The sequence below is a fragment of the Sus scrofa genome, chromosome 13 (genome assembly GCF_000003025.6).
Source record: "Sus scrofa isolate TJ Tabasco breed Duroc chromosome 13, Sscrofa11.1, whole genome shotgun sequence".
Taxonomy (NCBI): Eukaryota; Metazoa; Chordata; class Mammalia; order Artiodactyla; family Suidae; genus Sus; species Sus scrofa.
Window position 1 is genome coordinate 39,313,225 of NC_010455.5, and position 12,407 is coordinate 39,325,631.

At 38.7% G+C, this 12,407-nt stretch overlaps 1 protein-coding gene across 1 annotated transcript in view; it reads right to left on the minus strand.

Annotated features, from left to right (window-relative positions):
- Positions 1 to 12,407, minus strand: part of DNAH12 (dynein axonemal heavy chain 12) — a 247,107-nt gene that overhangs the window by 165,065 nt on the left and 69,635 nt on the right. Inside the window, exon 19 of the mRNA XM_021069807.1 lies at positions 1,284 to 1,469. Within this exon, the coding sequence (XP_020925466.1) occupies positions 1,284 to 1,469 (186 nt within the window). The remainder of the gene's footprint in view (positions 1 to 1,283; positions 1,470 to 12,407) is intronic.

Here is a 12,407-nt window from a genome sequence, read left to right on the forward strand (position 1 = left end):
AGTATTAAAATAGACTACAGGAGTTCCCGTTGTGGTGCAGTGGTTAACAAATCCGACTAGGAACCATGAGGTTGAGGGTTCGATCCCTGACCTTGCTCAGTGGGTTAAGGATCTGGCATTGCTGTGAGCTGTGGTGTAGGTCGCAGACACGGCTCGGATCCCGCGTTGCTGTGGCTCTGGCATAAGCCTGTGGCTACAGCTCCAATTAGACCCCTAGCCTGAGAACCTCCACATGCCTCGGGAAGCAGCCCTAGAAAAGGCAAAAAGACAAAAAATATAAAATAAAATAAAATAATAAAATAAAACTAGACTACAGAAAGAAAGATTTGTTAGATTTTCTCTGAAGTGTCCTTTCTGAGGTCTGTAGTCTGAAGATGTTGTCAGTGTATTTCAAGAACCCTTGGAGATCCTGTCGTGGCACAGCAGAAACAAATCCGACTAGGAACCATGAGGTTGTGTGTTTGATCCCCAGCCTCACTCAGTGGGTTAAGGATCTGGCATTGCTGCGAGCTGTGGTGTAGGTTGCACACACAGCTCAGACCCAAGTTGCTGTCATGTAGTCTGGCATCTGTAACTCTGACTGGACCCCTAGCCTGGGACCCTCCATGTGCTGCAGGTGTGGCCCTAAAAATAAAAAAAATAAAATAAATAAAGCAAAAAATAAAATAAATAAAATATAAAATTTTTAAAAACAACCCTAGGGGTCCAAACTTACTCTGTTAGAACACACATATATCACATGCCACACACACATGCATTGTGTATTTTTTTTTCCAATTTTTAGGGCTGCACCTATGGCAAATGGATGTTCCCATGCTGGGGGTCAAATCGGAGCTGTAGCTGCTAGCCCACACCACAGCCACAGCAACCTGGGATCCAAGCCACGTCTGCAACCCACAGTACAATCCACTGAGTGAGGCAGGGATCAAACCTGAGTCCTCATGGATGCTAGCTGGGTTCATTTCTGCTGAGCCACAATGGGAACTCATGTATCCTGTATTCTTAATGGAAAAATTATGTGTCAAGACTAGCATATCATCCATGCATATCAGAATGTGGCAGAACTAAGAAGAGTTCAAAGGAACCATGTCTATTCTGAATTCAAGACAAGGAGGTTGTATAGAAGCACACTCTGTGGGGAAAAATAAGAGTGATTTTCTACCAACTTTTTGCCATCACATCCCACTGCTATCCAGTACTATACATTCAACTACAACAAAAACTATGCGTTTTTGATGAACTAACTCATCAAATAAAGTATTTCGGTTGATCTTAATATTTACCTTGCTTGCACCTGCACTTATCACTTCAAATTTGTCCAAGTATGGTGTAAGGTTTAATTTTAAAACTTTCCTCAGTGTAGTTCCAGAGTCTGGAGTCAAGTCATAGCCTACAATTTCTGATAATTGCTTCCAGTGACGTGTTCTCATTCCTGGATTGCATAAGATGGAGACAGTAGGGATATAGTCCTAATGATGAAAATAGATACAAAAAGGAGTCACTCATTTGACTTCAATACATATACACTTGAAATTATGTAATATAGTTAATGAATCTAATCAAAATCCCAATTAATTCAGAGGGGGTGAGAAGCTAACATTTATTCTAAAGTTCACCTGCAAAAATAAACATGTAGAAATAGCAGGAAAAACTGTAAAAGAGAAAAGGGGTGAATGCTCTACGAAATATTAAAGTATATGGTAAAACAATGTTACTTAAAATTGTCCCATTATTATGGTAATACAAAGTTAATTCTATATATTACATAGAGAAATACATAGTATAACATAACATAATACAGAGTTACAAATTCACACACACAAGGGAAAAAGCCTGCACCAAACCACCAAAATGTAACTGGAAATGAAAATTAAATATTCAACAAAAACACTACTTCATCACTCTTAATACTGACATTAGAACATTTTCTTTAAAATGAGGAATAAGATAAGCATACTCATTATTAGCACTCCTTTTTTTAATTAATTTTTTTTCTGCTGTACAGCATGGGGACCAAGTTACACATACATGTATACATGCTATTTCCTCCCACTGTTGTGTTGGAGTGTAAGTATCTTGACATAGTTCTCAATGCTACACAGCAGGATCTCATTGTAAATCCATTCCAAGAGCAATAGTTTGTATCCGTTAACCCCAAGCTCCCGATCCCTCCCACTCCTTCCCTCTTCCCCTGGGGAAGCCACAAGTCTATTCTCCAAGTCCATGATTTCTTTTCTGTGGAAACTTTCATTTGTGCTATATATTAGATTCCAGTTATAAGTGATATCATATGGTATGTATCTTTCTCTTTCTGACTTCCTTCACTCAGTATGAGAGTCTCTAGTTCCACCCATGTTGCTGCAAATGGCATTATTTTGTTCTTTTTTATGGCTGAATAGTATTCCATTCTGTATATATACCACATCTTCCTAATCCAATTGTTTGTCGATGGACATTTGGGTTGTTTCCTCGTTATTACTACTTCTAATCATAACTGTATTGAGTGTCTCAGCCAGTGAGGTAATGTAAATAAGTAAAAGATATGGAGGAGGAGTGGGATAAAGATGGCAGAGTAGGAAGACCCTGAACTCGCATTCTCCCATGGGCACAGCAAAATTACAACTACTTTACAGAGCAACTATCTATGAGAATGACCTGAAGACTGGCAGAAGATTTTCTGAAAAAAAAGATATAAAGGAGTGAGAATGAGATGAGAGGAGGGGTAAAGATGCAAACTAGTTAGGAGCCAAACTTGAGGCTGGCTATACACAAATGAAAGGGACACCATAGGGAGTTCTTGTTGTGGTGCAGTAGAAATGAATTTGACTAGTATCCATGAGGGTGTGGGTTCCACCGCTGGCCTTGCTCGGTGGGTTGGGTGATCTGGCATTGCCATGAGCTGTGATGTAGGTCACAGATGCGGCTCAGATCCCACATTGCTATGGCTGTGGTATAGGCCAGCACAGCCCTAGCCTGGGAACATCCATATACCATGGGTGTGGCCCTAAAAAGTAGAGGAAAAAAAAATGGAAAGAAAAAAAAAAAAAAGAAAAGAAAAGAAAAGGACATCACAGTCTCTGAGGAGCAAAGGGTCTGAGACCTACACTGGCCCCCCATCCTGGAGGTCCTGCACAGGGGAAGACAAGCCCTCCAGAACATGTGGTTTTGAAAACTAGTAGGGCTTACATTCAGGAGAGATGGAGGGCTATAGGAAAAAAAGACCCTGCTCTTAAAATACTCAGGGAAAAACTTACATGCTCTGAACCCCAGCACGGAAGCAGTAATTTGAAAGGCACTTTGTATCAGACCCACTTGCTGGTCTTAGAGAGCCTACCAGAGAGGCATGAGGCTGCTAGGACACCCCCTGGAGACAGAGATGCTTGTGGCAGCAATTGTGGGGATCTTGTTCCATTGCACTGACTCTGGCACTGGCAAGCATCATCTTTGAAAACTCCTGCCAGCTGATTAGTGCTGGGGGCTTTTCCTGCCCACCAGAGGGCCCACATTATCACGTACCTCCTGGTCATTCAGCCAAATGCACGGGAAGCCTGCCTCACCCACCTATGGTCCTGAAGAAGGTGTTCCAGCCACATGGTCAGCCTCACAGGAGACTGCCCTGCCCACCAGGGCACCCATAACAACTGCATGAATCAAGGTGTCACAGCCAGACAAGCCAAGGGCCAGCCCCAACTACCAGTATGCCCTCAACAGTTAGCCCTTCCACAACAGAAAGGAGCAGGCAGCACAAATAGAGGACACCCTTGGAGCATACAGGTCTGGTTGCCAGAAGGGAGTGTGCTTCTGGGCCCCACAGGATGTTTCCTACATATAATGTCACTTCTCCAAGATCAAGAGACATAACAATCCTATCTCATACATAGAAATAGGAGTTCCTGTTATAGCTCAGAGGGTTAAGAACCTGACTAGTATCAATGAGGATGTGGGTTCGATCCCTGGCCTCATTCAGTAGGTTAAAGGATCTGGCGTTGCTTGAACTGTGGTGTAGGTAACAGACACAGCTTGGATCCTGCATTGCTGTGGCCATGGTGTAGGCCAGTAGCTGTAGCTCTGATTTGACCCCTAGCCTGAGAACTTCCATATGCCATAGGTGCAGCCCTAAAAAGAAACCAACAAAACAAAACAAACAAACAAAAAAGAAAGAAAGAAACACAGGGAATTAGGCAAAATGAGGAGATAAGAGAAACATGCTAAAAGCAAAGGAACAAGACAAAATCTCAGAAAAAAAGAACTAAATGAAATGCAAATAAACAAACTATCCAAATAGAATTCTGGGTAATAATCATAAAGATGTTCACTGAACTCAGGAGAAAAATGGATGAACACAGAGAGAATTTCAACACAGAGTTAGAAAATATAAAGAAGACTCAGTCATAGCTGAAGTATACAATAACTGGAATGAAAAATACATTAGATGGAATCAATGGCAAATAGTATAATGTAGAAGAACAGGTCAGTGACAGAGAAATGGATATCAGTTACGCTGAACAGAAAAAAGAATTTTTTAAAAATGGGGATAGTGGGAGTTCCCGTCGTGGCGCAGTGGTTAATGAATCCGACTAGGAACCATGAGGTTGCGGGTTCGGTCCCTGCCCTTGCTCAGTGGGTTAACGATCCGGCATTGCCGTGAGCTGTGGTGTAGGTTGCAGACGCGGCTTGGATCCCGCGTTGCTGTGGCTCTGGCGTAGGCCGGTGGCTACAGCTCCGATTCAACCCCTAGCCTGGGAACCTCCATATGCTGCGGGAGCGGCCCAAGAAATAGCAACAACAACAACAAAAAAGACAAAAAGACAAAAAAAAAAAAAATGGGGATAGTGTAAGAGACTTCTGAGACAATATTAAGTGTACTCATATTCATGGTATAGAGGTTCCAGAAGGGAAAAAAAATGAGAGAAGATGGCAAAAAGCTTATTTGAGGAAATATTAGCTGAAAATGTCCCTAACCTAGAAAATGAAATAAACATCCTGCTCCAGGAAGCATAGAGAGTCCCAAACAAGATGAACTCAAAATGCACAAACCAAGATACATTGTAATTAAAATGACAAAAATCCAACATAAAGAGAGAATCTTAAAAGCAGCAAGAGAAAAGCAACTTTTTTTTTTCTGGCCACACCTGTGGCATGCAGAAGTTCCCAGCCAGGGATCAAACCCATGCCACAACAGTGCACCAAGCCACTGCAGTAACAATGTTGAATACTTAACCCACTGAGCCACAAAGAAACTCCCTAGAGAGACTTTTTATTTCATTTTTTTAAGTTTTATTGAAATACAGTTGATTTACAATGATGTGATAATTTCTGCTGTATGACAAAGTGATTCAGTTATACGTGTACACACAACCATTCTCTTCCAGGTTCTTTTCCCACATAGATTATCACAGAATATTGGGTAGAGTTCCTGTGCTATACAGCAGGTCCCTGTTGGCCAATCATTCCATATACCTCAGTGTGCATATGCCAATCCCAAACGCCTGGTCCATCCCTCCCCACTCAAATTGTCCCCTTTGGTAACCATAAGTTTTTCAAAGTATGTGAGTCTGTTTCTATTCTGCAAATAAGTTCATTTGCATCATTTTTTAGTTTCCACATATAAGTGATATCATATGACATTTGTCTTTCACTGTCTAGCTTCACTTAGTACAATACTCTCTAGGTCCATACATGTTGCCGCAGATGGCATTATTTTGTTCTTTTTTATGGCTGAGTAATAGTCCATCGTGTATATATACCACAACTTCTTGATCCATTCCTCTGTTGATGGACATTTAGGTTGCTTTCATGTCTTGGCTATTGTAAACAGTGCTGCAATGAACATTGGGGTGCATGTATCTTTTCGAAATACGGTTTTCTCTGGAGTGATGCCCATGAGTGGGATTGCTGGATCATAGGGTAGTTCTATTTTTAGTTTTTTGAGGAACCTCCATACTGTTTTCCATAGTAGTTGCACCAATTTACTTTCCCACCAACAGTGTAAGAGGGTTCCCTTTCCTAGAGGGATTTCTTAAATGAAAAAGCCACATCTAGAAGTACAAAAATTATAAAAGGGCATTCCCTCATGGCTTAGTAGGTTAAGGATCCAATATTTTCACTGCTGTGGCTCTGGTTACAGGTGTGACATGGGTTTTATACCTGACCCAGGAAATTCTGCATGATGAGGTCAAAAAAAAAAAAAAGAAAGAAATAGAAATATAAAAATTATAAAAGGAAAAACCTCACTGGTAAAGGCAAAAGTACTGTAAAAAGAGTAGATCAAGCACTTATAAAGCTAGTAAAAAGGTTAAAAGACAGAAGTAGTAAAAATTATCTGTATCTACAGTAGTAGTTAGATACAAAAATTAAAAGATGTAAAAATGACATCAAAAGCATAAAATATTTGAGGGTTAGTAAAACTGTAAGACATTCAAACTTAAGAGATCATCACTTAAGAAGGATATTTATAAATAGGATGTTATATATGAATCTCCTGGTAACAAAATCAGATTTAAAAAAAAAACAGATTAAAAAAAAGAGAACACCAATGGGTCACTGAAAAACTCAAATGTAAAATTTAAAAATGAGGAGTTCCCGTCGTGGCGCAGTGGTTAACGAATCCGACTAGGAACCATGAGGTTGCGGTTCGATCCTGCGCTTGCTCAGTGGTTAATGATCCGGCGTTGCGTAGCTGTGGTGTAGGTGCAGACGCGGCTCGGATCCACGTTGCTGTGGCTCGGTGTAGGCTGGCAGCTACAGCTCGATTGACCCTAGCCTGGAACTCATATGCGCAGGAGCGCCAAAGAAATATCAAAAAAAAAAAAAAAAAAAAAAAAAAAAAAAAAAAAAAAAAAAAATGACTTAGGACAAATGAAAATGAAAACATAACATTCTAAAATCTATGGGGCACAGTAAAAACAGTTCTAAGAAGAAAGTTTATAGCAAACAAATCCACCTAAGGAAACAAGAAAATTCTCAAATAAATAATCTAACCTTATATGTGATGGAACAAAGAAAAGAACAAATAAAACCCAAAGACAGTGGAAGAAAAAATAATAAAGAACAAAGTGGAAATAAATGAAATAGAAACTATAAAAAAAGAAGAAGAAAAGAAAAGATCAATGAAACTAAGAGCTGGTTCTTTGAAAAGATAAACAAAAGTAACAAATGTTTAAGGGACTCATTAAGGGAAAAAAATAACAGGGCCCAAATAAATAAAATCAGAAATGAAAGATAAGTTATAATTAACACCACAGAAATACAAGAGATCATAAGAGACTACAACAAACAATTATAATGTCACTAAAATAGACAACCTAGGGGAAAAAATGAATAAATTCCTAGAAATGTAAAATCTTCCAATACTGAATCAGGAAAAAATAGAAAATATGAACAGAATGATTACCAGTAATGAAATTGAATTAGTTTAAAAAAAGAAAATGAAAGGAAAAAAAAACTCCCAACAAACAAAAGCCTAGGCCAAATGTTTGGCTGTGAATTCTACCAAACATTTAAAGGGTTAATACTTTTCCTGAAACCATTTCAAAAAATTTCAGAGGAAGAAATGCTTTCAAATTTATTTTACAAGATCAGCACCACCATGATACCAAAAACAGACAACACACAAAAAGAAAATTACAAACAAATATCACTAATGATCATATATGCAAAAGTCCTCAACAAAATAGTAGAAAACCAAAAAAGAAGTTACAACGTACATTACAGAAATACAACGGATTACAAGAGACTACTACAAGCATGTATATGCCAATAAAATGGGCAACCTAGATGAAATGGACAAATTTTTAGAAAGGGACAATCTTCCTAGACTGAACCATGAAGCAATAGTAAATATGAACAGACCAATCACAAATACTGAAATTGAAACCGTGATTAAAATACTTCCAGCAAACAAAAGTCCAGGACCAGATGGCTTCACAGAAGAATTTTATAAAACATTTAGAGGAAAGTTAACACCTATCCTTCTGAAACTATTCCCAGAAAATTACAGAGGAAGGAACACTCCCAAATTCATTCTATGAGGCCACCATCACCCTGATACTGAAACCAGGCAAAGATAACCAAAAACAGAAAATTATAGGCCAATAACACTGAAGAATATAGATGCAAAAATCTCCTACAAGATACTAGCAAACCTAATTCAGAAACACATTAAAAGGATCACCATGATCAACTGGGATTTATCCCAGGGATGCAAAGATATTTTAATATCTGCAAATTGATCACTGTGATACCCCACATTAACAAGCTGAAGAATAAAAACCAAATGGTCATCTCAATAGATGCAGAAAAAGCTTTTGACAAAATTCAACAATGATTTATGATTAAAACCCTCCAGAAAGTAGGCATAGAGGGAACCTACCTCAGTATAATACAGACCGTATATGACAAACCCATAGCTAACATTCTCAACAGTGAAAAGCTAAAACAATTTCTGCTAAAATCAGGAATAAAACAAGGATGTCCACTCTCACCACTTTTTTTTTTTTACTTTTATTTTTATGGCTGCACCTGCAGCATATGGAAGTTCCTAGGCCAAGGACTGAATCCAAGCCACAGCTGCAACCCCACTGAGCCTGAGGCAATGCCAGATTCTTTAACCACTGCATTGAGCTGGAGATCAAACCCACATCTCCTCAGCAACCCAATCTACTACGGTTGGATTCTCAACACACTCCTCTACTCTCTCACCACTTTTATTCAACATAGTTTTGGAATCTAGCCACAGCAATCAGAGAAGAAAAAGAAATAAAAGGAATCCAAATTGGAAAAGAAGAAGCATAACAGTTGCTGTTTGCAGATGACATGATACTATACATAGAAAATCTAAAGACACTATCAGGACATTAAGGAGTTCCCATAGTGGTTCAGCAGAAACGAATCTGACTAGTAACCATGAGGATGCAGGTTCAATTCCTGGCCTTGCTCAGTGGGTTAAGGATCTGGCATTGCCATGAGCTGTAGTGTAGGTTGCAGATGCAGTTCGGATCCCATGTTGCTGTGGCTCTGACGTAGGCCAGCAGCTACAGCTCCAATTTGATCTCTAGCTGGGAACCTTCATATGCCATGGGTGTGGCCCAAAAAGCAAATAAATAAATAAATAATCAGAACATTAAAAATGTTTCAAAAAAGATACTATCAGAAAACTACTAGAGCTCATCAATGAATTCAGTAAAGTTGCAGGATACAAAATTAATATACAGAAATCTCTTGCATATTTATACACTAACAAAAGATCAGAAAGAGAAGTTAAGGAAACAATTCCATTTAGCATCACATCAAAAAGAATAAAACACTAGGAATAAACCTACCTAAGGAGGCAAACAACCTGTAATCTGAAAACTATAAGGCACTGTTGAAAGAAACCAAAGATGACACAAACAAATGGAAAGATATACCATGTTCTTGCACTGGAAGAATCAATATTGTCAAAATGACTATGCTACCCAAGGCAATCTACAGATTCAATTAAATCCCTACTAAAGTAAGAATGGCATTTTTCATAGAACTAGAACAAAAAAAAAATTAAATTTGTATGGAATCACCAAAGACCCTGAATAGCCAAAGCAATCCTGAGAAAGAAAAACAGAACTGGAGGAATCAGGCTTCCTGACTTCAGTCTATAGTACAAAGCTAGTCATCACAACAGCAATATAGAAATATAGGTCAATGGAACAGGATAGAAAGCCCAGAAATAAACACACACACACACACACCCCTATGGTCAACTAATCTATGACAAAGGAGGCAAGAATATACAACAAGAAAAGACAGTCTCTTCAATAAGTGCTGGGAAAACTGAACACCTACATGTAAAAGAATGGAATTTGAACATGCTCTAACATCATACACAAAAATGAACTCAAAATGGATTAAAGGCCTAAATATAAGACCAGATACTATAAAACTCTTAGAGGAAAATAGGCAGAACACTTTCTGATAAACCACAGCAGTATCTTTTTGGATCCACCTCCTAGAGTAATGCAAATAAAAATAAACAAATGGGACCTAATTAAACTTAGAAGTTTGTGTACAGCAAAGGAAACCATAAATGAAATGAAAAGATGGAGTTCTCATTGTGGCTCGGCAGCAACAAACCTGACTAGTATCCATGAGGACATTGGTTCGATCCCTGGCCTCACTGAGTAGGTTAAGGATTCGGCATTGCCATAAGCTGTGGTATAGGTAGCAGACATGGCTTGGATCTAGGCGTTGCTGCTGCTGTGGTATAGGCTGGCAGCTACAGCTCCAATTCGACCCCTAGCCTGAAACTTCCATATGTCATGGGTGTGGCCCTAAAAAGACCAAAAAAAAAAAATGAAAAGACAATCTATAGAATGGGAGAAAATATTTACAAATGAAGCAACTGATGAGGGATTAATCTCCAATATATTTTTAAAAACTCTTGCAGCTGAACATCAAAAAAAAAAAAAACAATCAAAAATGGACAGAAGGTCTAAATAGATATCTCTCTAAAGAAGACATACAGATGGCCAAAAACCACATGAAAGGATGCTCAGCATCATGAACTATTAGAGAAATGGTAATCAAAACTATGATAAGATATCACCTTACCCCAGTGAGAATGGTCATCATCAAAAATTCTTCAAACAATAAATGCTGGAGAGGGTGTGGAGAAAAGAGAACCCACCCTCATACATGGGTGATGGGAATGTAAATTGGTGCACCACTATGGAAAACAGTATGAAGGTTCCTCAAAAAACTAAAAATAGAACTATATTACAATCCAGCAATCCCATTCCTTGGCAGCTGTCCAAAGAAAATCATAATTCAAAAAGATACATGGACCCCAATATTCATTGCAGCACTATTTACAATAGTCAAGACATGGAAACAACCAAAATGTCCATCAACAGAGGAATGAATAAAGAAGGTGTGGTATATATATACACAGTGGACTATTACTCATCCATAAAAAAATAATGAAATGGTGCCATCTGTAGCTACATGTATGGATCTAAAGATCATCATATTGTCAGGCAAAGACAAATATTATATGATATCACTTATATGTAGAATCAAAAAAAAAAGGTTACAATTAACTTATTTGCAGAACAGAAACAGACTCACACATTTTGAAAACAAACTTATTGCTACCAAAGAGAAGAGGTAGAGGGGAGGGATGGATTGGTGGTTTGAAAGTGGCATATGCACTCTATTGCATATGAAATGTTTGGCCAACGAGAACCCGTTGTATAGCACAGGGAAGTTACCCAATATTCTGTGATAATCTGTGTAGAAAAAGAATATGAAAAAGATACGTGCACATGAATAGCTGATTCACTTGGTTGTACAGTAGAAATTATTGCAACATTGTAGGAGTTCCCATTGTGGTGCAGTGGAAACAAATGCAACTAGGAACCATGAGGTTATGGGTTTGATCCCTGGCCTCACTTGGTGGGTTAAGGATCCGGCATTGCCGTGAGTTGTGGCATTGGTCACAGACACAGCTTGGATCTGGCATTGCTGTGGCTGTGGTGTAGGCCAGCAGCAACAGCTTGGATTAGACCTGGGAACTAGATTAGGCCTGGGAACCTCCATATGCCATGGGTGTGGCCCTAAAAAGAAAAAAGATTAAAAAAAAGAAAATAAATTATCACAACATTGTAAATCAACTACACTTCAATAAAACATTTTTAGGAGTCCCATCATGGCACAGTGGTTAACAAATCCGACTAGGAACCATGAGGTTGTGGGTTGGATCCCTGGCTTTGCTCAGTAGTTAGGGATCAGGCGTTGCAGTGAGCTGTGGTGTAGGTCGAGCTGTGGTGTAGGTCACAGACGCGGCTCGCATCCCACCTTGCTGTGGCTCTGGCGTAGGCTGGTGGCTACAGCTCTAATTCGACCCCTAGCCTGGGAACTTCTATATGCCGAGGGTGCAGCCCTAGAAAAGATAAAAAATAAAAATAAAATAAAACATTTTTAAAAAAAGAAATGAAAGCGATCAACCAACATTACCCAATACCAACTTTATTTCCAACACTGCATTATAGGGCTAAATTTTTGGTCTTATCAATAGATGTTAACAAAAATTTGTTTAAAACTTGGGTGGGGGGAAGCAAAAAATGTAGGTGGTATGTCTTTTCAACATCATATGGGGTAACTAAGGAAAATTTAACTGTTTAAAGAGTGTATTCTGTTCACCCCACTGTTTACTACTTAAAGTTGTAGACTGTGAAATTACATGTTAATGCATATTTTTGACCAGTATAAATGCAAGTAATTTCTTTCTAATAAAAAAGATAACTCCAGATGTTACAGTGTATTGTCCTGTATGACATTAACCAGACTTAATCAATACTGGCAATCTTTTGTCAACATTCCTTTCATAAATTATCAACAAATGCTCAGCTTCTCAAATGCTCTTTGAAATAATC